Source organism: Eretmochelys imbricata, chromosome 2 (assembly GCF_965152235.1).
Source record: "Eretmochelys imbricata isolate rEreImb1 chromosome 2, rEreImb1.hap1, whole genome shotgun sequence".
Lineage (NCBI taxonomy): Eukaryota > Metazoa > Chordata > Testudines > Cheloniidae > Eretmochelys > Eretmochelys imbricata.
The window spans coordinates 256349377-256376326 of NC_135573.1; the positions used below are offsets into that span (position 1 = coordinate 256349377).

General features: G+C 49.9%; 1 protein-coding gene across 1 annotated transcript in view; it reads left to right on the forward strand.

Moving 5' to 3' along the window:
* The first annotated feature begins 14297 nt into the window (after nt 1-14297).
* Nucleotides 14298-26950, forward strand: part of WDR48 (WD repeat domain 48) — a 52951-nt gene continuing 40298 nt past the window's right edge. The window contains exon 1 of the mRNA XM_077808411.1: nt 14298-14357. Within this exon, the coding sequence (XP_077664537.1) occupies nt 14310-14357 (48 nt within the window). The 5' untranslated portion in view covers nt 14298-14309. The remainder of the gene's footprint in view (nt 14358-26950) is intronic.

The following is a 26950-nucleotide window of genomic DNA, read 5'->3' on the forward strand; positions in this document are numbered from 1 at the left end:
GCCCAAAATAGCATAAATATACATGATCAGAAAAAGTAGGACACCAATATTGAACAGAGCAGGAAGGGACATCAATAATGTAAAAAGGAGAGTTCTAATTCCTTGGGCTTGCCGTATTAGTCTCAGGATTTGGCTAATACGCACCAAGCAAATGATTCTCAACAATGACGGAGCCTTTAAAACACCGGCAACTCCAACATCTTTAAAATGAAAGAAAAAGAAACACAATGTTAAATTATCAAATCAAGAAGATTTGATATACACTAGATATACATATGTACATTTAATTATCTTTTATGAAATAGCCAGATGAGGTCAGAAAATGTTTAAGGTCTGTTTCTGTGTTACAAGGGAGAATGATAATGTTCTGTCAATGTCAGGAAAACTGCCAGTGTCCTTGGCACTTAAAGGGAAAGTTACACTGTTAAAAAGGTTATATTATACCTGCAAAAGTCTAGAAACAAGCAAACAAACAAAAGGCCCTTTAAATGTTACAAAATTAAAGTTCCTAGATAAGTAACATGCATCTGTTTTCATACTGTGTACATCATTGTGCTGAGTGCCTATGACTCATGTGGCTTGTTGAAATATACTTCTGTGTGAGATGCAAGATACCTCGCTGGATGTAGTACCACAGCAATTGTTGATGTAAATATTTGCAGTTTGAAAAAATCTCTGGACAACATTTTAAAATCTGCATGCCTACCAAGTGCCCTTTTTTGCATCACTAAGATTTTTTTAAAGGAGGCTGATCTTTTCCTTGCAGAGAAAAAAGAAGTTTATCAAAAATGCTAAGCCTTGTCCTTCCTTTTCTGTTTGGGGGATAAGGAAACGATCTAACATAGTCTGGTTTTGGCCAGGATACAGAACAGAAACAGTACTGTTACTGCTAATGGAAGATCTCTTACTACATATAAAGAACAAATGTCCATTGTCTCACTCCTGGACCTCTCTGCAATATTCATTATGTCTGACTGCAAGACATTATTATCCCATCTGAGGGAAATGACAGTGCTCCAAAGAAATGCTCTCTAATTATATGAATCCTTTCTTGAGAGTCACATACAGAAGCTACCTTTGCTACCAGATTTTTCATTTGTGGAGAACCACATGGATTAATTCTCTCCCCAATTTCAATAAGTATTTACATTTAGCCAATGGGAGAAATGGGAAGACTTCATGGGCTATAATGTCAACAACATGAAAATGACCCAAATTTGTCATTTTCAACATAGGCTAACAATATGGTCATCCCGTTTTCCCAGTGACTGGCCAATATTAGCACATGGCTCAGGTAGAGCTTATTGAAATTGAATCCCAACAAGACAGAGGTTAACACTTCAAACAGCTAGCCATCAAGTTGCAGCTCTCTCCAGTCGACAATGCATGCCCACAGAACATCAAGACAGTCCACATCTTGGCAGTCTTTCTAGCCTCCTCCCAGACACAAAGTTCTTGCAAAAAAAATCATGTATGACACTTTTTCTATCATCACCAAACAATTAGGAAGATTTTGTCCCATTCTTGCTACCACTGACCTGGTCATAAGAATACCTCCCAAATGTATTATAGCAATGCACTTTATTTGGGCTCAAAAACATAAGCCTTGAAAAAACTGCAGTGGGTAAAGAATGCAACAGCATGCCTCACTGAGGGCACAGATTACCACCAATACAGTATCCTGGTGCTTCAATCTCTTCACTGGCTTCCCATAGAGTATCACATTAAGTTTACAGACTTGGTCCTTATTTCACAGTACTACATGACCTGAGCCCAGGATAATATGAGAGGATGTATGGTTGTAATGAGCACTAGTCTGAAACTTGGGAGATCTGAGCTCAATTCCCTGCTCTGACACAGGCTTCCTGTGTGACCAGGGGAAAGTAACTTGGTATCTTTGTGCCTATCTTTAAAATGGGGATAATAGCACTTTCCTATCTCTCAGAGATGTTGTGACAATAAATACGTTAACAGTTGTAAGATGTTCAGATGCTACTGTAATGAGCAACATGTAACTCAACTCAAGATAGGCAATCTTTTAGGTACCAGTCTTATTACCACAACTCCCCCTATGTTTCAAGGCAAATGCAAAGCATGCTTCAACTAAGAAGCCTTCCCTAAGAACATATTAATTTACCCTTCATGTGTGGAGCCCCAGTGACATTTATGGGACTTTGGGCAGGTACAAGGGTGTACATGCATGTATCTTACTACAGGTTTCAGGTTTTAAACCTTCTAAAAACAGTGCAAAATACAATTTTAATAAGTGTCTTGTTCATGGAGAAATTGCAGGAAAAATCATATATTTATACATTTCAAGGGCAGAACAGACCATTCTAATCATCTAGTCCAGTGGGCCCCAAACTGTGGGGCATACCCCCCTAGGGGATGAGGGGAAACATTCCGGAGGGCACGCACCTAGGCCAGCCCCCATACTGGGTGGGGAGGGTAGTGCTGTGCAAAGACATTCCAAAACTGAAGTTTCAATAAGCATGCCTTATTAAAAAATTCTGGGTGAATAAGGGAAGAGTTTTAAAAACTTATCTTTCACTTTCTGATGTGGCTGTAAATCCAATAGATCGGTCTGTTTTATCTGCAGCTGCTGCTGTTTTGGCCTTTGGGGATGCCCCTCCACACCAGCAGAACACCTGAACCTGAGGAGGAGGAGAAAGAATAGGACTACGGATATGTTTAGTGAGATCCTGCAAGCCAGTTTTGCATTGGACTGTGAACAAAGGGCTGGGCCGGCCAAAAAGGCAGATGGCCTGGAGAGGGACAGAGACTACAGGAGAAAATGAAGACCCAGGAAACCCACAGGAAAAGAAATGGGAGTTGCACCAAGACATAATGGGGCTTCTTAGGCAGCCTAATACTAATACTGGAGAGTCTAGTTGAACTACAGGTAAAACAATCATGGACTTATCACCCTTTACAGTTCCTGGAGAACTCCGTGATTGCAGCTCCCTGAACCCCCTCAACATTCCATGTGGTATCATGGATCACACTCCCTACTTCTCCACGCCTGAGGATACTAAGGACAACCAGAGCTTCACATACCCCAACCATGCCTCTCACAGGCCAGTGTAAGTGTAGCCAAAGTGGACTCCATTTGTGCACTGGAATGGACAAAAATGTTTGCTGCCTCTTTAATTTTAAAGTTCCATCCTGTTAATTTACGTTAGAAATTTCTATTGTATTATTCTTTTTCATTTGTACATTGTTATGTTTTTTCCACTCCTTTTATTACTAAATAACATTTTAATTTTTGAAAATAAATCAATCTTTATTAGTTCACCACAAATATTGCAGAATGTATAGAAGTACTAGAAGCACCCAGTACTTGTAAGCGTACCACATCACAGAACACACAGGTTCAAGAAAACACCTACTCATCTGTAAAAGTTCAGCAAGCACTGCATAATTCATAGGTTCAGTGACACACTTGATATAATAATTATAAATGTACAGCAAGCACCAAATAATTTATAGGTTTATTAAAAGACACAGTATTCTATGTATAAATGTACAACAAGCACTACACAATTCCTCCCAGCCACAACCTTCAGATTCAGAGCACAGTCAAGTATAGTACGTTAATGCAGCTGACCATTAAAGGGCTCTTTCAAAGCCTCCCACAGCTGACTCTTGTAAAGGCCTTGTGTCTGGTGCTTCAAACTCAGCAGACAGCCACTCCACCGCTGCCTTTCACTCCAGCAGCAACTTTTCTCACTTTCCCTTACAGATATTATGCATGACACAACAGGCAGCTATAACTACTGAGATATTTTTCTCACTGAGAGACAAGCTTTTGACTAAACAACACCAGCATCCTTTCACTCTACACATCTATTGTGCACCTCTTGAGCCAGTAGCTGAATCTTTTCTTGGTGCTGTCAAGGTGGCCAGTGTATGGCTTCATGACCCTAGGAAGCAAGAGACAGGGTGGGTTGCCTAGGATCACTACTGACATTTCAATATTTACTCCTGGGGGAATTCTGCGCCACTGCGTGCGCATAATTCATATGCCACACATATTTTTCTTTCCACAGAAAATAACTTCTGCCAAAAGTTGCTTCAGTTCTATCTTTTGCCCACCAGAGGGTGCTGTGGTGCTGGAACAAAGCAGCTGCTCCCCACCAGCCCCAGTTACCATAGGGAAGAAAAAGAGCTTGCAGTGCTTTCATCACAGAGCCTGGCAAGCCAGGTCAAAAGACAGGGGACATGGTGAGACTGACAGCATGGTGCTGCATGGGGGTCACAGACTGGGGTTCATAAGGGCTAGTGAAGGAAGACAGACTGGGGCAGGGGCGGAATGGGAGTGGGGGCACAGGGCCACAGGGGCAAGGGAGGTGCAGGCCACATGGGGACAGGGGACGGGGTGCAGGGGACACATGGAGATGAAGGGAGGGGTCTGGCTGAGAGGGTGCAGGGCCACATGGGGAAAAGGGGATAGCTGAGTGGGGGCACAGAGACACATGGGGACGGGGGGAGGGATGAAGGGACACAAGGGGATGGGGGGAACGGGTGTCTGAATTGGGGTGGAGGGACACATGGGTACAGGGGCAGATGTGCCTGACTGAATGCGAGAGGCTAGGGGTCATCTGCATGGGGGAAGCTCCCTAACAATCCCTCCCCACCCACCTCAAAAGAACTGTTCCATACTTTTCCCACCCATACCCAACAACCCTCCAAGTTCACACCTAGGTTCCTTCCCAGCAATTATTTCCCTCTCTCTCAGCTCCTTTGTTACCCCTGACACCCCTATGCCTTTCCACTGGTTCTGAGAGGTACAGAAAATACAGTTCTGTATTGTAGTTTTAATGAATTATTACTCAGACTTCTGTATTAATATGCCTAGTAAGGAATCTATTGGCCAAAAAACAGTTTCTTTAATCTTTTTTGTTGTCTGTATTGTTACAGACATACTTGCTGACAGGTATTTTGAAATAAATTACCAAAATAATTGAAACTGGTGTGATTATATTGTGTTATTTTGACAAATAAAATATGCAGAATTTAAAAATATTGTGTGCAGAATTTTTAACTTTTTGGCGCAGAATTCCCCCAAGAGTAAATATTGCCAATGGTAATCTGCAGTCAGGAAAGAATATCACTGCTTGTTGCTTTCTGAACAGTCCTGTTGTCTTAAAGATACAAGCATTATGCACTTTCCCTAATCAGTCCACAATGCTTTTGGTGAAACATCTCTGGTGCTCCACCAACGCTTGCATAACCACAGAAAAGCAGCCCTTTCTGTTAATGTATTCTGTAGCCAGGTAGTCTGGTGCCAAAATAGGGATATACATGCTGTCTATCCCCCCACTGCAGTTAGGGAATCCCATTATTGCAAATCCATCCACCAGGTCCTGCACACTGCTGAGAGACACAGCCCTGTGCAACAAGACGCTATTAATGGCCGTACACACTTACATGACAGGTTTCAGAGTAACAGCCGTGTTAGTCTGTATTCGCAAAAAGAAAAGGAGTCCTTGTGGCACCTTAGAGACTAACCAATTTATTTGAGCATGAGCTTTCGTGAGCTACAGCTCACTTCATCAGATGCATACCGTGGAAACATGACCCCCACTGTGGATTTGCCAACTGCAAAATGATTTCCCTCCGATTAGTAGCAATTCAGCACTGCAAGCTTCTAGAGTGCAATTGCCACTCATTTCTTAAATCAGTGCAGCTCTCTTTCTGGTGTCCCTGCACTAGAGGGCTACAGCGAGCTTGGAACACTGATGCAGAATTGTGACCTTTCACATCTGAAAATTCTGCAGCCACTACTCATCATCCCAAACCTGCATTACAATGTGATCCATCGAGTCAGTGCTCATTTCTCAAGCCCAATAGCAAAGCTCCCACCATCTCCAGCCGCTCTGTGAACACCACCAACAACCTTGAATTGTTTTTCACTGTTTCAACAATCTATCCTCGAAGAAATTGTCATGTCCCCCATTCTTGCGGTTCTTCCTGCAGGTCTACAAATACAGGAGAATTTTTCATCCTGTATTTGCAACTTTCATATGAATAGTGGGCTCCATGCTTATGGCAGAGATGAGATGGCGGCCTCACGGCACTGGGAGTGGGTGGCAGGGGGACTTGGCTTAAGGGCACTGTGATGAGGCTGAAAAGGGGAGGTGATGCAGCCTCAGGGCACCGGGGCGGGGCGGGGTAGGGCAGGAAGCAAGGCACGCGGCCTTGGGGAAGGAGGCCAGGGCACGGGGCCTCAGAGCACCGGGGCAAAAGGCAGAGCACGCGGCCTTGGGGAAGGAGGCAGGGCACGGGGCCTCACAGCACCGGGGCAAAAGGCAGGGCACGCGGCCTTGAGGAAGGAGGCAGGGCATGGGGCCTCAGAGCACCGGGACAAAAGGCAGGGCACGCGGCCTTGGGGAAGGAGGCAGGGCACGGGGCCTCAGAGCACCGGGGCAAAAGGCAGGGCACGTGGCCTTGCGGAAGGAGGCAGGGAACGGGGCCTCAGAGCACCGGGGCAAAAGGCAGGGCACGCGGCCTTGGGGAAGGAGGCAGGGCACGCGGCCTCAGAGCACCGGGGCAAAAGGCAGGGCACGTGGCCTCGGGGAAGGAGGCAGGGCACGCGGCCTCAGAACACCGGGGCAAAAGGCAGGGCACGTGGCCTTGGGGAAGGAGGCAGGGCACGGGGCCTCAGAGCACCGGGGCAAAAGGCAGGGCATGCAGCCTTGGGAAAGGAGGCAGGGCACGGGGCCTCAGAGCACCGGGGCAAAAGGTAGGGCACACGGCCTTGGGGAAGGAGGCAGGGCACGCGGCCTCAGAGCACCGGGGCAAAAGGCAGGGCACGCGGCCTTGGGGAAGGAGGCAGGGCACGGGGCCTCAGAGCACCGGGGCAAAAGGCAGGGCACGCGGCCTCGGGGAAGGAGGCAGGGCACGGGGCCTCAGAGCACCGGGGCAAAAGGCAGGGCATGTGGCCTTGGGAAAGGAGGCAGGGCACGCGGCCTCAGAGCACCGGGGCAAAAGGCAGGGCATGTGGCCTTGGGGAAGGAGGCAGGGCAGGGGGCCTCAGAGCACCGGGGCAAAAGGCAGGGCATGCAGCCTTGGGGAAGGAAGCAGGGCACGCGGCCTCAAACCACCGGGGCAAAAGGTAGGGCACACGGCCTTGGAGAAGGAGGCAGGGCACGCGGCCTCAGAGCACCAGGGCAAAAGGCAGGGCACGTGGACTTGGGGAAGGAGGCAGGGCACGGGGCCTCAGAGCACCGGGGCAAAAGGCAGGGCATGCAGCCTTGGGGAAGGAGGCAGGGCACGTGCCTCAAAGCACCGGGGCAAAAGGCAGGGCACGCGGCCTTGCGAAAGGAGGCAGGGCACGGGGCCTCAAAGCACCGGGGGAAAAGGCAGGGCACGCAGCCTCGGGGAAGGAGGCAGGGCAGGGGGCCTCAGAGCATCGGGGCAAAAGGCAGGGCACGCGGCCTTGGGGAAGGAGGCAGGGCACGGGGCCTCACAGCACCGGGGCAAAAGGCAGGGCACGCGGCCTTGAGGAAGGAGGCAGGGCATGGGGCCTCAGAGCACCGGGACAAAAGGCAGGGCACGCGGCCTTGGGGAAGGAGGCAGGGCACGGGGCCTCAGAGCACCGGGGCAAAAGGCAGGGCACGTGGCCTTGCGGAAGGAGGCAGGGAACGGGGCCTCAGAGCACCGGGGCAAAAGGCAGGGCACGCGGCCTTGGGGAAGGAGGCAGGGCACGCGGCCTCAGAGCACCGGGGCAAAAGGCAGGGCACGTGGCCTCGGGGAAGGAGGCAGGGCACGCGGCCTCAGAGCACCGGGGCAAAAGGCAGGGCACGTGGCCTTGGGGAAGGAGGCAGGGCACGGGGCCTCAGAGCACCGGGGCAAAAGGCAGGGCATGCAGCCTTGGGGAAGGAGGCAGGGCACGGGGCCTCAGAGCACCGGGGCAAAAGGTAGGGCACACGGCCTTGGGGAAGGAGGCAGGGCACGCGGCCTCAGAGCACCGGGGCAAAAGGCAGGGCACGCGGCCTTGGGGAAGGAGGCAGGGCACGGGGCCTCAGAGCACCGGGGCAAAAGGCAGGGCACGCGGCCTCGGGGAAGGAGGCAGGGCACGGGGCCTCAGAGCACCGGGGCAAAAGGCAGGGCATGTGGCCTTGGGGAAGGAGGCAGGGCACGCGGCCTCAGAGCACCGGGGCAAAAGGCAGGGCATGTGGCCTTGGGGAAGGAGGCAGGGCAGGGGGCCTCAGAGCACCGGGGCAAAAGGCAGGGCATGCAGCCTTGGGGAAGGAAGCAGGGCACGCGGCCTCAAACCACCGGGGCAAAAGGTAGGGCACACGGCCTTGGGGAAGGAGGCAGGGCACGCGGCCTCAGAGCACCAGGGCAAAAGGCAGGGCACGTGGACTTGGGGAAGGAGGCAGGGCACGGGGCCTCAGAGCACCGGGGCAAAAGGCAGGGCATGCAGCCTTGGGGAAGGAGGCAGGGCACGTGCCTCAAAGCACCGGGGCAAAAGGCAGGGCACGCGGCCTTGCGAAAGGAGGCAGGGCACGGGGCCTCAAAGCACCGGGGGAAAAGGCAGGGCACGCGGCCTTGGGGAAGGAGGCAGGGCACGGGGCCTCAGAGCACCTGGGCCAAAGGCAGGGCACGCAGCCTTTGGGAAGGAGGCAGGGCACGGGGCCTCAGAGCACCGGTGCAAAAGGCAGGGCATGCGGCCTTGGGGAAGGAGGCAGGGCACGGGGCCTCAAAGCACCTGGGCAAAAGGCAGGGCACGCGGCCTTGCGGAAGGAGGCAGGGCACGGGGCCTCAGAGCATCGGGGCAAAAGGCAGGGCACGCGGCCTTGGGGAAGGAGGCAGGGCACGGGGCCTCAGAGCACCTGGGCAAAAGGCAGGGCACGCGGCCTCAGAGCACCGGGGCAAAAGGCAGGGCACGCAGCCTTGGGGAAGGAGGCAGGGCATGGGGCCTCAGAGCACCAGGGCAAAAGGCAGGGCACGCGGCCTCAGAGCACCGGGGCAAAAGGCAGGGCATGCAGCCTTGGGGAAGGAGGCAGGGCACGTGCCTCAAAGCACCGGGGCAAAAGGCAGGGCACGCGGCCTTGCGGAAGGAGGCAGGGCACGGGGCCTCAAAGCACCGGGGCAAAAGGCAAGGCACGCGGCCTTGGGGAAGGAGGCAGGGCAGGGGGCCTCAGAGCATCAGGGCAAAAGGCAGGGCACGCGGCCTTGGGGAAGGAGGCAGGGCACGGGGCCTCAGAGCACCTGGGCAAAAGGCAGGGCACGCAGCCTTGGGGAAGGAGGCAGGGCACGGGGCCTCAGAGCACCTGGGCAAAAGGCAGGGCACGCGGCCTTGGGGAAGGAGGCAGGGCACGGGGCCTCAAACCACCGGGGCAAAAGGCAAGGCACGCGGCCTTGGGGAAGGAGGCAGGGCAGGGGGCCTCAGAGCACCTGGGCAAAAGGCAGGGCACGCGGCCTTGGGGAAGGAGGCAGGGCAGGGGGCCTCAGAGCACCGGGGCAAAAGGCAGGGCACGTGGCCTTGGGGAAGGAGGCAGGGCACGCGGCCTCAGAGCACCGGGGCAAAAGGCAGGTCACGCGGCCTTGGGGAAGGAGGCAGGGCATGGGGCCTCAGAGCACCGGGGCAAAAGGCAGGGCACGCGGCCTTGGGGAAGGAGGCAGGGCACGCGGCCTCAGAGCACCGGGGCAAAAGGCAGGGCATGTGGCCTTGGGGAAGGAGGCAGGGCAGGGGGCCTCAGAGCACCGGGGCAAAAGGCAGGGCATGCGGTCTTGGGGAAGGAGGCAGGGCACGGGGCCTCAAACCACCGGGGCAAAAGGCAAGGCACGCGGCCTTGGGGAAGGAGGCAGGGCAGGGGGCCTCAGAGCACCTGGGCAAAAGGCAGGGCACGCGGCCTTGGGGAAGGAGGCAGGGCAGGGGGCCTCAGAGCACCGGGGCAAAAGGCAGGGCACGTGGCCTTGGGGAAGGAGGCAGGGCACGCGGCCTCAGAGCACCGGGGCAAAAGGCAGGTCACGCGGCCTTGGGGAAGGAGGCAGGGCACGGGGCCTCAGAGCACCGGGGCAAAAGGCAGGGCACGCGGCCTTGGGGAAGGAGGCAGGGCACGCGGCCTCAGAGCACCGGGGCAAAAGGCAGGGCATGTGGCCTTGGGGAAGGAGGCAGGGCAGGGGGCCTCAGAGCACCGGGGCAAAAGGCAGGGCATGCAGCCTTGGGGAAGGAAGCAGGGCACGCGGCCTCAAACCACCGGGGCAAAAGGTAGGGCACACGGCCTTGGGGAAGGAGGCAGGGCACGCGGCCTCAGAGCACCAGGGCAAAAGGCAGGGCACGCGGCCTTGCGAAAGGAGGCAGGGCACGGGGCCTCAAAGCACCGGGGGAAAAGGCAGGGCACGCAGCCTTGGGGAAGGAGGCAGGGCAGGGGGCCTCAGAGCATCGGGGCAAAAGGCAGGGCACGCGGCCTTGGGGAAGGAGGCAGGGCACGGGGCCTCAGAGCACCTGGGCCAAAGGCAGGGCACGCAGCCTTGGGGAAGGAGGCAGGGCACGGGGCCTCAGAGCACCGGTGCAAAAGGCAGGGCATGCGGCCTTGGGGAAGGAGGCAGGGCACGGGGCCTCAAAGCACCTGGGCAAAAGGCAGGGCACGCGGCCTTGCGGAAGGAGGCAGGGCACGGGGCCTCAGAGCATCGGGGCAAAAGGCAGGGCACGCGGCCTTGGGGAAGGAGGCAGGGCACGGGGCCTCAGAGCACCTGGGCAAAAGGCAGGGCATGCAGCCTTGGGGAAGGAGGCAGGGCACGGGGCCTCAGAGCACCAGGGCAAAAGGCAGGGCACGCGGCCTCAGAGCACCGGGGCAAAAGGCAGGGCATGCAGCCTTGGGGAAGGAGGCAGGGCACGTGCCTCAAAGCACCGGGGCAAAAGGCAGGGCACGCGGCCTTGCGGAAGGAGGCAGGGCACGGGGCCTCAAAGCACTGGGGCAAAAGGCAAGGCACGCGGCCTTGGGGAAGGAGGCAGGGCAGGGGGCCTCAGAGCATCGGGGCAAAAGGCAGGGCACGCGGCCTTGGGGAAGGAGGCAGGGCACAGGGCCTCAGAGCACCAGGGCAAAAGGCAGGGCACGGGGCCTCAGAGCACCTGGGCAAAAGGCAAGGCACGCGGCCTTGGGGAAGGAGGCAGGGCAGGGGGTCTCAGAGCACCTGGGCAAAAGGCAGGGCACGCGGCCTTGGGGAAGGAGGCAGGGCAGGGGGCCTCAGAGCACCGGGGCAAAAGGCAGGGCACGTGGCCTCGGGGAAGGAGGCAGGGCACGCGGCCTCAGAGCACCGGGGCAAAAGGCAGGTCACGCGGCCTTGGGGAAGGAGGCAGGGCACGGGGCCTCAGAGCACCGGGGCAAAAGGTAGGGCACACGGCCTTGGGGAAGGAGGCAGGGCACGCGGCCTCAGAGCACCGGGGCAAAAGGCAGGGCATGTGGCCTTGGGGAAGGAGGCAGGGCAGGGGGCCTCAGAGCACCGGGGCAAAAGGCAGGGCATGCAGCCTTGGGGAAGGAAGCAGGGCACGCGGCCTCAAACCACCGGGGCAAAAGGTAGGGCACACGGCCTTGGGGAAGGAGGCAGGGCACGCGGCCTCAGAGCACCAGGGCAAAAGGCAGGGCACGTGGACTTGGGGAAGGAGGCAGGGCACGGGGCCTCAGAGCACCGGGGCAAAAGGCAGGGCATGCAGCCTTGGGGAAGGAGGCAGGGCACGTGCCTCAAAGCACCGGGGCAAAAGGCAGGGCACGCGGCCTTGCGAAAGGAGGCAGGGCACGGGGCCTCAAAGCACCGGGGGAAAAGGCAGGGCATGCAGCCTTGGGGAAGGAGGCAGGGCACGTGCCTCAAAGCACCGGGGCAAAAGGCAGGGCACGCGGCCTTGCGAAAGGAGGCAGGGCACGGGGCCTCAAAGCACCGGGGGAAAAGGCAGGGCACGCAGCCTTGGGGAAGGAGGCAGGGCACGCGGCCTCAGAGCACCAGGGCAAAAGGCAGGGCACGTGGCCTTGCGGAAGGAGGCAGGGCACGGGGCCTCAGAGCACCGGGGCAAAAGGCAGGGCATGCAGCCTTGGGGAAGGAGGCAGGGCACGTGCCTCAAAGCACCGGGGCAAAAGGCAGGGCACGCGGCCTTGCGAAAGGAGGCAGGGCACGGGGCCTCAAAGCACCGGGGGAAAAGGCAGGGCACGCAGCCTTGGGGAAGGAGGCAGGGCAGGGGGCCTCAGAGCATCGGGGCAAAAGGCAGGGCACGCGGCCTTGGGGAAGGAGGCAGGGCACGGGGCCTCAGAGCACCTGGGCCAAAGGCAGGGCACGCAGCCTTGGGGAAGGAGGCAGGGCACGGGGCCTCAGAGCACCGGTGCAAAAGGCAGGGCATGCGGCCTTGGGGAAGGAGGCAGGGCACGGGGCCTCAAAGCACCTGGGCAAAAGGCAGGGCACGCGGCCTTGCGGAAGGAGGCAGGGCACGGGGCCTCAGAGCACCTGGGCAAAAGGCAGGGCACGCAGCCTTGGGGAAGGAGGCAGGGCACGGGGCCTCAGAGCACCAGGGCAAAAGGCAGGGCACGCGGCCTCAGAGCACCGGGGCAAAAGGCAGGGCACGCGGCCTCAGAGCACCGGGGCAAAAGGCAGGGCATGCAGCCTTGGGGAAGGAGGCAGGGCACGTGCCTCAAAGCACCGGGGCAAAAGGCAGGGCACGCGGCCTTGCGGAAGGAGGCAGGGCACGGGGCCTCAAAGCACTGGGGCAAAAGGCAAGGCACGCGGCCTTGGGGAAGGAGGCAGGGCAGGGGGCCTCAGAGCATCGGGGCAAAAGGCAGGGCACGCGGCCTTGGGGAAGGAGGCAGGGCACAGGGCCTCAGAGCACCTGGGCAAAAGGCAGGGCACGCGGCCTTGGGGAAGGAGGCAGGGCACGGGGCCTCAAACCACCGGGGGAAAAGGCAGGGCACGCAGCCTTGGGGAAGGAGGCAGGGCACGGGGCCTCAGAGCACCTGGGCCAAAGGCAGGGCACGCAGCCTTGGGGAAGGAGGCAGGGCACGGGGCCTCAGAGCACCGGTGCAAAAGGCAGGGCATGCGGCCTTGGGGAAGGAGGCAGGGCACGGGGCCTCAAAGCACCTGGGCAAAAGGCAGGGCACGCGGCCTTGCGGAAGGAGGCAGGGCACGGGGCCTCAGAGCACCTGGGCAAAAGGCAGGGCACGCAGCCTTGGGGAAGGAGGCAGGGCACGGGGCCTCAGAGCACCAGGGCAAAAGGCAGGGCACGCGGCCTCAGAGCACCGGGGCAAAAGGCAGGGCACGCGGCCTCAGAGCACCGGGGCAAAAGGCAGGGCATGCAGCCTTGGGGAAGGAGGCAGGGCACGTGCCTCAAAGCACCGGGGCAAAAGGCAGGGCACGCGGCCTTGCGGAAGGAGGCAGGGCACGGGGCCTCAAAGCACTGGGGCAAAAGGCAAGGCACGCGGCCTTGGGGAAGGAGGCAGGGCAGGGGGCCTCAGAGCATCGGGGCAAAAGGCAGGGCACGCGGCCTTGGGGAAGGAGGCAGGGCACAGGGCCTCAGAGCACCTGGGCAAAAGGCAGGGCACGCGGCCTTGGGGAAGGAGGCAGGGCACGGGGCCTCAAACCACCGGGGGAAAAGGCAGGGCACGCAGCCTTGGGGAAGGAGGCAGGGCACGGGGCCTCAGAGCACCTGGGCAAAAGGCAGGGCACGCGGCCTTGGGGAAGGAGGCAGGGCAGGGGGCCTCAGAGCACCTGGGCAAAAGGCAGGGCACGCGGCCTTGGGGAAGGAGGCAGAGCAGGGGGCCTCAGAGCACCTGGGCAAAAGGCAGGGCACGCGGCCTTGGGGAAGGAGGCAGGGCAGGGGGCCTCAGAGCACCGGGGCAAAAGGCAGGGCACGCGGCCTTGGGGAAGGAGGCAGGGCACGGGGCCTCAGAGCACCGGGGCAAAAGGCAGGGCACGTGGCCTCAGAGCACCGGGGCAGGAGACGGGGCCCAGTACCTCAGAACACCAAGGCAGGAGGCAGGGCACAGGACGTGGCCTCAGGGACTGTAATGGGCTGGGTTAGGGCGAGAGAAGGCACCGTGGCAGGTCAGGAGGCACGCGGCCTCAAGGCACCGTGACCGGGCGGCGGGATGGGACGCGGCCTCAGGGCACCGTGACGGGGCGAGTATCTCCTCAGCCCCGTGACTGGGAGCCGGCGGGACAGCTTGACGCCCCGCGAGGCTAGCGGCGAGAGTCCAGTCTACCCACTGAGCTCCCTTAGCAACCGAGCTGCCCCGCGCGGGTCTCGCGGCCAGGGGGCGGGATTTCCGGGCCGGGTCGACCTCTTCGGAAATGACGTGAGAGTGTCAACATGCAAAATGGCGGCGCATCACCGACAGAACGCGGCCGGGCGCCGGAAAGTGCAGGTGAGAGGTCGGTCGGGTTTCCCGCCGGAGCGGGCGTGTGCGGTGACTGAGGGGCCTGCGGAAGAGGGAGTGGGGAGCCGTTGGAGAAGGTGCAGGGCTGCGGGCGCTGGAGGCGGTTTAGGGGGTTGGGGCGGCCGGGCTGGGGGCGGGGAGCCGTTGGAGAAGGCGCAGGGCTGCGGGCGCTGGAGGCGGTTTAGGGGGTTGGGGCGGCCGGGCTGGGGGCGGGGAGCCGTTGGAGAAGGCGCAGGGCTGTGGGCGCTGGAGGCGGTTTAGGGGGCTGGGGGCGGGGAGCCGTTGGAGAAGGCGCAGGGCTGCGGGCGCTGGAGGCGGTTTAGGGGGTTGGGGCGGCCGGGCTGGGGGCGGGGAGCCGTTGGAGAAGGCGCAGGGCTGCGGGCGCTGGAGGCGGTTTCGGGGAATTGGGGCGGTGTGTATGGGAGGGGCAAAGGGAGTGGGGTGAGGAGAGGAGGCGGTGGGTCTGTGTCGATTGCGGGGGCTCCCCTCTTGCCCTAGGTGTCTCCTGGGGCGGGTGCTGTTGTACCTGGGGAGGGGCGGGGGAACAAGGCTGCCTCTCTTGCTGCTGCGAGGAGGGAGGGAGAAGCTAGTAGAGACCCTTCGCAACCTCGCCCACGGCCGCTGGGAGTCTCTCGGTGTCTGTCAGTGTTAGACATAAAATAATTAAGAAATAAAATGGAGCTAAAATATATCGCAGGCACTTGTCAGCCGACAGTCTGCCCTTTGCTCTCACCGTCTACCACTAGGATCTGGGGATCTGACAGGGTGGGTGCTTTCTTAGGGGAAACGTGTGTCTGGCTTAAATGTGTCAGACTCTCCATATTTAAGAAGCAGAAGTACTTGTTCAGCTTTAATTGCCGTCTTTTCATATTGTTTTTAAAGTGAGAACATGTCTCAACCATCCCTTTGGATCTACGCTTTGTTTCAACTTGGTGTGTTTGGGGCATACAGGGTCTCCTTCAGAGGAGGAATTTGTGTGTGTGAGAGAGAGAGCACGAAATGTTTTAATTATCTTGCTGAAATATATGCAAAACCAAATACTCTTAAACAGTGAAAGTAAAAATAAAACAGGATAATTATGGATAATTATACTTCTCCATTTTGTTTGCTCTAGTATAAACATTCTTAATTTCATTTTAATTAGACGTGTCCATACAGAGGAGACTAGATGGTTTAGGGGAGCTAGAGAGCTGCTTGTAGTAAGTGGCCAGTTCAAATCTGGCCTGGGTCTATTCACAGTGACCAAAAGTTACCACTGGATGGTGTTGGAAGTGTCAGCTCAGTTCCCAGTGGACAGATGTTCATCTTACAGAAACCACCATGACAATTTACACCTTTGTGTATACAGTCTATGGAAATAGAACTACTCTCATCCCCCCATGATGTGGGTTATTTTTCCAGGTCAGGGCATAATTAGCATAGCGAACCCCAAGGGTTCAAGAATCATGAGTGAGGTCCAAAAAATCATGATCAGAGATAAAAAGAACACTGTATATATAAAAAAAAGTTTAGCAAATTTATTATTAACAACTGAGAAGACTAGTTTCAGAGTAACAGCCGTGTTAGTCTGTATTCGCAAAAAGAAAAGGAGGACTTGTGGCACCTTAGAGACTAACCAATTTATTTGAGCATGAGCTTTCGTGAGCTACAGCTCACTTCATCGGATGCATACTGTGGAAACTGCACAAGACATTATATACACAGAGACCATGAAACAATACCTCCTCCCAACCAGCAGGAGAGTGATTTTGTGTGTGGGGGGGCGGAGGGTGAGAAAACCTGGATTTGTGCTGGAAATGGCCCAACTTGATGATCACTTTAGATAAGCTATTACCAGCAGGAGAGTGGGGTGGGAGGAGGTATTGTTTCATGGTCTCTGTGTATATAATGTCTTGTGCAGTTTCCACAGTATGCATCCGATGAAGTGAGCTGTAGCTCACGAAAGCTCATGCTCAAATAAATTGGTTAGTCTCTAAGGTGCCACAAGTACTCCTTTTCTTTTTGAGAAGACTAGAAACTTCTAAATTTTCTAAAAGTGTGATTTTTTTTTTTCCACGCAACGCCATGATTCTAGGAACTGCAGCTTTCAGAAAAACAAATATTGTTAGACTCTCAATAAAATCATGAGCTGATAACACTTTGTAAGCACACGGCTGAGGAAGTGTTACTAGGAAAGTTTGCAGTTCTATTACTTTAGTTGTACCTATTCTGTGGATAAACAGAGAACCTTCTAGGGCTGTCAATTGGTGTGCCTTGCATGAGCACTAAATTCAAAGCTAAGGGCTTGCCCATACTGGGAAGGTTTTGAAGGTATAATTATACCAGAATAACTGAATCAGTAAAACCCTCCTAATTTTTATGCAGTTACACCAGTGTAGCTTATATCAGTTTCTGGAACTTGCAAAGTTATAGTGAAAAGGAGTACTAGTGGCACCTTAACCAATTTATTTGAGCATAAGCTTTCGTGAGCTACAGATCACTTCATCGGATGTGTTAGGGGGCTTATTCCTTCACCCACTTACTTCCCTGGTCCTTCTCGCATGAACAGAGAGCAACAATACCCGAAGTCCAGAGGTGCAAACAATTCGATGTTTATTGGGGTGAACTTCCAGCAAGCATGATTCCAGTTTCCTTCCTTAGTATCCTCCTTCCCAGCTCTGACACCACAGAGCCTTACACCTGTGTCCCTGTTCCCATTCCTACCCTTAGCCAAACATGATTCCAACTTCCTTACTCCCATTCCCTGTTCCCATTTCCCCCTTTAGCAAAACATGATTCCAATTTTCTTACCCCCATTCCCTGTTCCCATCTCCCTTACGCCCATGCCCACCCACACCCAGTCACTTCCTCATTGACTACAGATTATATAGTAAAACTTGAGTTCTGCTTAGCTATACCTTAACCAATCATTTTCCTGAAATTTAACTAACCAATCCTAACATATTGTAACATGATTATGTAACCAATTATATCCCACCACCTTAATTAGTTTACACCCAGCAAAATTAATTATACAGCAGACAGGAACAATCACAGAACCAGACAGAGATTATACAGACAAACAACAGCAAAGTGGGAACTATAATGACAAGACAATACAGAAGTGAGGATTTCACATCCCAGCTATTGATAAGTGAGTTCTTGCCAGACAGGATGCTATCAAACTAAGTTTCCTTTTACATTTTCTAGGCACTTCCCTTTCTCTGGAGGTGATAAGAATACAATCCTGTCCTGATAGTTCTTAACAGCCGAATAGCACCTTATTTCAGTGTGACTAGTTTGGAATGTGAGGATGTGACTGTTTGCTTCCCAGCTTATGGCTGCCTCTGCTGCTTCGCCAAAGGCCTTAGCCTAAGAACAGGGCCTCAGACTGTCACAGTAAGAGAAGGCCCTTACACCAGCAGACAGTGATTTTGATTCTTTCTTTTATACCTCTATCACTAGCCAAGTGATAAGAATACACCTAAATTCTTAGAGTATAGGCCTTTACAGACAGGCCTGAATATCTATATCCTAACAGGATGCATCCGATGAAGTGAGCTGTAGCTCACGAAAGGTTATGCTCAAATAAATTGGTTAGTCTCTAAGGTGCCACAAGTACTCCTTTTCTTTTTGTGAATACAGACTAACATGGCTGCTACTCTGAAACCTGGCAAAGTTATAGTGGTATAAGCACAGTTATATCGATATAACTATGTACACAATAGGGGTTAGTCTACACTTCAAAGGCTTACCTGGGATAGGTATACCGGCAGTGTCCATTTGTGGAGACAGTGTTTACCAACAAAAGAATTGTTTTGCTATTATAGTTAAGCCACCTCCCTGAATGACAAAAATGATTCTCTTGCCTGTACAGTACAGTCTGAGTTACGAACACCTGGGGAATGGAGGTTGTTCATAACTCTAAACAAAACATTATGGTGGTTCTTTCAAAGGTTTACAACTGAACATTGACTTAATACAACTTTGAAACTTTACTATGCAGAAGAAAAATGCTGCTTTCCCTTTTTTTTTAGTAGTTTACATTTAACACAGTACTGTACTGTATTTGCTTTTTTGTCATCTCTGATGCTGCCTGATTGCGTACTTCTGGTTCCAAATGAGGTGTGTGGTTGACTGTTCAGTTTGTAATTCTGGTGCTCATAATTCTGAGGTTCTGCTGTATAAGCTGCATCAACACAGAGGTTGGGATGGATAGATATGTTGTCTAGGTGAGTGATTTGGGTTTTGGTGGCAAAACTTGTAGGGCGTGTCTAGGGCTTATACTGAAATAGGAATGTTTTAAAACCAAACAACCAAAAAAGGCCCATATCCTTAACAAATAGCTTTATCATTATTACCTTTTAAGTGTAGACCAGGCATAAAATAAAAATGTCCAAATCAAGGCTCTTTCTTCCTCTTAAGTTGCAGCAGAAAGGCTGCTTGAATAGGGATGATGTAATGTGGGAGCTATTTGAAATTAGTGGAATATATTAAAACATTTACATATAGAAAATATTTTCAGCTAATGATTGCTACTGAAAAAATAAATAAAATGAAGTTTGCTTTTAATAAGTGAAGATTTAGTAAAGGTTGGCAAATAGGATATGTAATTCTTGTGATACCTCGTGGCTTGTCTACACTAGAGTTTTTTTTTACATCCAGTTAACTGATTGCCAGTTAACTCAAGGTAGCTAATATATTTGTAAAAGCTAGTACAGAAACTCCAGAATGTTTGTTCTGGTGTCCATGGTTAAATTGGCAGTAGATTAACTCATGGTAAAAATTCTGGTGTAGACATACCCTTAGTAAAGAAACCCTGTTAAGGAAAAAATCATTCTGGTATACCCACTAACTGCTAGGGAAAGAATGTTGTTTCCTGATGAACAGGCAGTCTGTCCGGTTCAGTATAATTTACTGTTGACAAAATTCCTAGTTGCTAAATGTCATGAAATCCTCCAGTGGCTGTGAAAGGTATTAATTTTTAAATCATCCATACTGACATGTAGACTCACAAGTGTTTTCTTTGCTTTTTCAAGAACAAAGAATGCCCTGTATCAGAGTTTTGATCTCCACCTTATCCTCCTCTACCATAGCCTTGTACTGGGATTGTCACTGTCAAAGTAGAAAAGGAGGACTTGTGGCACCTTAGAGACTAACCAATTTATTTGAGCATAAGCTTTCGTGAGCTACAGCTCACTTCGTCGGATGCATGTAGAGTTACAGGGTGGGGGCTCCACTCATCCATTAGAAAAATGTCTGCATTAAGCTGTGTCTTGCAACATGCTCTAAAGGTGGCAAAATTCTCCCTCAGTTGAACTTGAAAAGAACCAGGTTCCACAGCCACAGGCTCCCCTACAAAGAACTCTCTGCCCAACCGCTTAAAAATCTTCCGTGGGCTTTGTCAGTCAAAATGCTCCTGTAAATATAGCTTTAGAGCTAAAGGACATGGGTGGCCACTGAGATAGCTAGGCCCTGTCCATTTAGAACACTGAAGAATACGGTATAAGTTCTTTGGGACAACTTTACTGTTGTGTTTTCACAGTGCCTACCCAGTGGAGTCCTGGTCTGTGACTGTGGCTCCTGAGCACTACTGCAATACTAATGATAAAAGATCCTTGTCATTATATTGTTTTTCAGATGTGGAATTGAATAAGCAAACCAGTGCAAAGCATGAAGTGTTGCTGTGCTATTAGCCTTTCCTGCTTGGCAGATGGGCCACAGCATGATATATCGTATGTAACTTCCAGGTGACCTTAATGGTCAGCCCCAAATATCGGACACTGCAGAAATCTAGCCAAGAGGTGGGAAAGCCGTAAATCACTGTGACTCAGTGTTACAAGCACTAACTGTGGTAAATTTTTAAACCACAAAATACGGTATATTACATGAACATTATGTATCATGAACATTATGTATCACGGCTTATTCAGTGGCATTCCATCCAGAAAAATACTTTCAACACTTCTTTTTATTTACCAGAATTAGGGGTACAGCAAAGTGATGTTTGTGTTACCAACAGCCCTTTTCTGGTTGTGCTGTGAGAGGTTTAAATGCATTTGTATGCTGTTCCCTTATCTTACTACACAAACTTTGTCATTTCTTTTTATGTATGTCACTGGGATTTTTTTTTCTATTGGTCCACTTTGAGTTCTCCAATTTCAGCCTTTTTTTGTTACACCTGGATATCTCGAACACCCCTTGAACTTCTTTTCCGGTATAGATTCAGACAAACCACTCTTCTGTGTTGTCATGCTTTGGCATGTGAATGTGTAATGTATTTAAAAAATCTCTGGATGCTTCTGGTTTAAAGCTCTCTTATAGAATGCCCCCATGTGATGTCCAGCAAATAGGTTTTGATGCAAACGTCTTGTGGGGTCACTAATTTTTCTCCAGCAAAATCTTCTGCATGTGTCTTGACATGTTGCTTTCTTGTTTCATACATGTTATTCCTTTCCTTAGTGTTTCCCAAACTGTCCTCTGTGGATCACTTTCTTGTGATCTGCAGGAACTGGCGTGTCACATGACACTGGTTCTTTGCATTGAAAGAAGTTAGAAATGCATGAATTATTTTTCATGTAAGCAGTTGATGTAGTTGCCACAGGGATGTTATTAGGTCATGGTTGTGAATGAAAAAAAGTGTCTGACATTCTCTCCATGGAGAAGTGGTTCATGTATTTGTGAATTCCTGCCTTACCTAATAATAGGAGTAGTGTTTGCCTGAAATATTTTGAATGTTAGAGGATCCCTAGTAAACCTATCCAACACATAAACATTTTCTTTCTTCCTTTACCCCTCCCCCCGTCACCCCCGTCCTCTTAACAAGGTCTCTTCAAAAGTGATCACTTAGTACAAGCAATAGTAGGAGAAATACAAGAAGCATTTGCTTTATCTACAGGAATATTATTATTATTTATTATTTAAAACATATTATGATAGTTTCTTTTTATGAGAGGCAGAAAGTTATTGCTACAGGTCATTCTTCAGAGGATAACTTTTTTTTTTCTTTCTTACTCCATTCGTCTTAAGCTTAAAATATACTAGTCAGGAATAGCATTCTTTTTAAAGAGGGGAAATCTTACTACGGAGGGATTGTAAAAGTTGTAAAGATTTCTTAGGTGAGACAGAAATGTCTGTTTCAAATTTTACCTTCTGATGGTATCTGAAGAGCATATGACCTATCATAAGCTCTCTTGAGCCTTGTCAACAGTAGCAAAATTACCTGTTGCTGAGAGTGGCCTTCAGCAACATGTACCTTTGCTGTTGCTGACAAGGCTTTGCTGGCTGTCTCTCTTTTAAAAAAAAAAAAAGATAGTTCTTGCTCTAAAAATATTTTATTTACCTGTTAAGTTCACATGACAGTACAGTCCCTTTTTTCTAGTTTCAGAGTAGCAACCGTGTTAGTCTGTATTCACAAGAAGAAAAGGTGCCACAAGTACTCCTTTTCTTTTTTCTAGTTTGACACTGGTCTGTCTAGCCCAGTATCCTGTCCTCTGGCAATGGCCTGTGCCAGATGCTGCAGAGGGAATGAACAGAACAGAGCAATTATCAAATGATCCATTCTGTCGTCCAGTCCCAGGATCTAGGAGTCAGAGGCTTTGCAGTCTTGGTTAATAGCCATTGATGTATCGATTCTCCATGAACATATCTAATTATTTTTTTCTTTTTTGAGTCCAGTTATAGTTTTGGCTTTCACAGCATCCCCTGGCAATGAGTTTCACAGGTTGACTGTGTTGTTGTGTGAAGAAATACTTCCTTTTGTTTGTTGTAAATCTGCTGCCTATTAACTTAATTGAGTGACCGTTGATTCTTGTGTTATGTGAAGGGGTAAATGATACTTCCTTATTCACTTTCTCCACACCATTCATGATTTTATAGATGGCTATCATATATATCTCCCCTTAGTCATCTCTTTTCTAAGATGAACAGTCCCAGTCTTTTGAATCTCTCCTCATATGGAAGCTGTTCCATATCCCTTATCATTTTTGTTGCACTTCTGTACCTTTTCCAATTTTAATATATCTTTTTGAGGTGGTGTAACTAGAATTGCCTGCAGTATTCAAGATGTGGGTATACCATGCATTTATGTAATGGCATTACATTTTATGTCATCTTATCTATCCCTTTCCTAATGGTACCTAACAGTCTGTTAGCATTTTTTGACTCCCACCGCACATGACCAGATGTTTTTGGAGAACTATGCAAAAAGACAGCACTCGAGATTGTGGAAACAGCTAATCTAGATCCTATCATTTTGTATGTATACTTGGGATTAGGTTTTCCAATGTCCATTACTTTGCATTTATCAACATTGAACTTTGTCTGCCGTTTTGTTACCCAGCCACTCAGTATTGTAAGATCTCTTTGTAACTCTTTGCAATCAGCTTTGGACTTAACCATCTTGAGTAATTTTATATTTTCTGCAAACTTTGCCACTTGGTTGCTTACCCCTTTTTTTTCCAGATTTTTTTATAAATGTGTTGAATATAAATGTGTTATAAATGTGTTGAATACCACAGGTCCCAGTACAGATCTTTGGGGGACCTCGCTATTTACCTCTTTCCACTGTGAAAATTGACCATTTATTCCTACCATTTGTTTTCTATCTGTTAATCAGTTAACTGATCCATGAGAGGACCTTCCCTCTTACATCATGACTGCTTATTTTGCTTAAAAGTCTTTTGTGAGCGACCTTGTGTAAAGCTTCCTGAAAGTCCAAGTACACGCTATAGCCACTGGATCACCTTGTCCACATTCTTATTGACACTCTCAAAGAATTCTAATAGATTGATGAGGTATGATTTCCCTTTATAAAAGCCATGTTGACTCTTCCTCAACGTATCGTGTTTATCAATGCATCTGATAATTCTGTTCTTTACTATAGTTTCAACCAATTTGCGTGGTACTGAAGTTAGGCTTATCAGCCTGTAATTGCCAGGATCGCCTCTGAAGCCATTTTATAAAAATTGGTATTACATTAGGTATCTGCCAGTCATCTGGTACAGAAGCTGATTTAAGTGATAGGTTACATACAAGAGCTAGCAGTTCTAAAGTTTCATGTTGGAGTTCCTTCAGAACACTTGGGTAAGTACCATGTGCTCCTTGTGATTTATTACTGTTTAATATCACAATTTGTTCCAATACCTCCTCTGCTGACACCTCAATCTGGGACTTTTCCTCAGATTTGTCACCTAAAAAGAAGGGCTCAGGTGTCGAAATGTCCCTCTCATCCTCTGCAGTAAAGACTGATGCAAATAATTAATTTAGCTTCTCCACAATGGTCTTTTCTTCCATGAGTGCTCCTTTAGCATCTTGGTTGTCCAGTGGTCCAGCTGATTGTTTGGCAGCCTTCCTGCTTCTGATGTACTTAAAAATTGCCGTCAGTTTTGGTGTTTTGCTAGTTGATCTTCCAGTTATACTATTACACATGACTTGCCAGAGTTTGTTCCTTTCTGTTCTACTCATTAGAATATGACTTCCAATTTTTAAAGGATGTCTTTTTTTCTCTAACTGCCTCTATTACTCTTTTCAGAGTAGCAGCCATGATAGTCTGTATTTGCAAAAAGAAAAGGAGTACTTGTGGCACCCTAGAGACTAACCAATTTATTTGAGCATAAGCTTTCGTGAGCTACAGCTCACTTCAGCAGATGTATCCAATGAAGTGAGCTGTAGCTCACGAAAGCTTATGCTCAAATAAATTGGTTAGTCTCTAAGGTGCCACAAGTACTCCTCTATTACTCTGTTTAGCTATGGTGGCTTTTTTTTTTTTATGTCTTTATTTTCTTTGTTGTTGGTCTCTTACTGTTTTTTCTTTTTTATTTAGGGTATACATATAGTTTTGAGCCTCTATTATGGTGTTTTTTAAAAGTTTCCATGCAGCTTGAACACATTTCACGATTATGACTGTTCCTTTTAATTTCCATTTAACTAGCCTCCTCATTTTTGTGTAATCCCCCATTTTGAAGTTAAAGGCTACTGTGGTGGGGGGGGTGTTTTTTTTGGTATTTTTCTCCCTACAAGGATGTTGAATTTTAATTATATTATGGTCGCTATTACCAAGCAGTTCAGCTGTCAGGTTTCAGAGTAACAGCCGTGTTAGTCTGTATTCGCAAAAAGAAAAGGAGTATTTGTGGCAACTTAGAGACTAACCAATTTCTTTGAGCATAAGCTTTCGTGAGCTACAGCTCACTTCAGCTGTATTCACCTCTTGAACCAGATCTGTGCTCCACTTAGGACTAAATGAAGAATTGCCTCTTCTCTTGTGGATTCCAGGACTACTGCTCCAAGAAGTAGTTACTAATGGTGTCTAAAATTGTTATCTGTGCCTCCCTCCTAGGTGATAAGTACCCAGTCAATATGGGAAGAGTTGAAATCACCCATTATCACTGAAAGAAAAGGAGTACTTGTGGCACCTTAGAGACTAACCAATTTATTTGAAGTGAGCTGTAGCTCACGAAAGCTCATGCTCAAATAAATTGGTTAGTCTCTAAGGTGCCACAAGTACTCCTTTTCTTTTTGCGAATACAGACTAACAGGGCTGTTACTCTGAAACCTGTCATTATCACTGAGTTTTTTGTTTCTGGAGCCTCTCTAATCTCCCTGAGTATTTCACAATCACTATCCTTTTAAGGTGGTCGGTAGTATATTTCTGCTGCTATACTCTTATTATTCATGCCTGGAATTTCTATCCATAGAGATGCTATGTCTTTATTTTCTTTGTTGTTGGTCTCGATTGCTTTAATTGTTGACTTATTCAGGTGTTTTACGATTGTGCAATCTACAGAAAAAGAGGCAATGCTATTCTGTGTTAGTCTGCAGTGGCTTCTTAATAGTATCAGGCCTTGGTTTGCCTGAGTTCCCCTGTATTTTCACTTAGAATTTAGATCCATATGTTTTCAGGTCTCATGACTGAAAGGAACTTTAGAGACCCTTATTTAAATCTTTTGATATAGCTGCTATTTTATGAAACCAGGAAACAAGTACAGTCTCTCCCTGATGAACATTCTAGTGAGTCGTTAACAGTTCTCAGTTGTTCCCTAATCAGATGTGCATTTGCACAATGTGAAAAGCAACTGCTTAGCCAACAACTAATATTTCAAGGACCTCTAGAGCAGAATAATTTAATTGATGTGCCTGATCAGTCACAGAATAAAGCAGAAATGACTGTCTTATTGTCTCCTTTCTGTACGAGATGATTTCACTACCATAGTTTGTCTGTGCCAATAGTATATAAGAATTGTATGTTGGTTAGTGGGGAAACATAGCTGCTTATCTCTTCTCATGCTAGAATATTAAGTTTTGCAAGTTTGCTTGTGTGGGTTTGATCAAGAAATATATGAACCTTTTCTTCACTTAATCCCATAAAAGTCTCACTCATATGCAAAAGTAACCAGTTATCCTCCCACCCCAAACACTCTTCACAAATAGTGCTACTGAAAGGGGCTATCATTTATTTTTAATTTTAATGTTTAATAAAATTATAGGCGCCCATCAAGTGCTCTGGGTGCCTGTCACATAAATTTAAAAATTACAACATGAATGTAAACAAAGGACTGCCCACAAACATGTCCACGTCAGCCCATACCCTTCAAAACATCCTTAGTGAAGTGGGAGGTGAGGAAATGATTGGCTTTGCAGTGTGCCTAGAAGGCTAACTAATCTAGGCTGTGAAAGACCCCAGCGGAGAAGCAAGTTCCAAAGTCGAGAATGACTTATAGTGGACGCCTTGCCATCATCTCCCTCTCACTTACATTGAGGTGCTGTAACTTGAGTGCCTCTGCTGATCTCAACTATAGCAGTATGTCACAAGGAGAAAGGACATTTCTTCCTGATGACCATGATCATCTAGTTTGAGCTGCCAGTACCCAGCATCTTGTAGCTAACAGTGTGAGTTGTTTCTACTCTAGTTTTTCAGGAAAGTTGCCTGTCTTCATGGACTGAATACGAATAATCTGAAAACTATCTATTTTCTGGCTAGTGCTTTGTCTTGCTATACAGACCAGGCTTTTATTTTATACTGTGTTCTCTTGCACAACCAGTCAAGCAGGGACTGGGAGTGGCTAAGTCATTTTGCAAGGTAACCTATTTCCCCTTGTTTTTTCCTATTTCCCCCCCCCCCCCCCCCGTTCTTTTTAAACCCTGGATTTGTGCTGGAAATGGCCCACCTTGATTATCATACACATTGTAAGGAGAGTGATCACTTTAGATAAGCTATTACCAACAGGAGAGTGGGGTGGAGGGAGAGAAAACCTTTTGTAGTGGTAAACACCCATTTTTTCATGCTTTGTGTGTATAAAAAGATCTTCTATACTTTCCACAGTATGCATCCAATGAAGTGAGCTGTAGCTCACGAAAGCTCATGCTCAAATAAATTGGTTAGTTTCTAAGATGCCACAAGTACTCCTTTTCTTTCAGTCAAGCAAGGACTCTTAACAATGTAGAGGCAGTGTGTTCAGGCCTTGCTAAGGAGTGGAGTAGCAGCACACTATACAGCCTCCATCTATACTACAAAAATAACTACATAAATGAAACATCATTATGCCCATCTGTGTTTATCAGAAGGCTTTCTGATGCTGTAGACAGAAATCTCACATTTTCTTCCC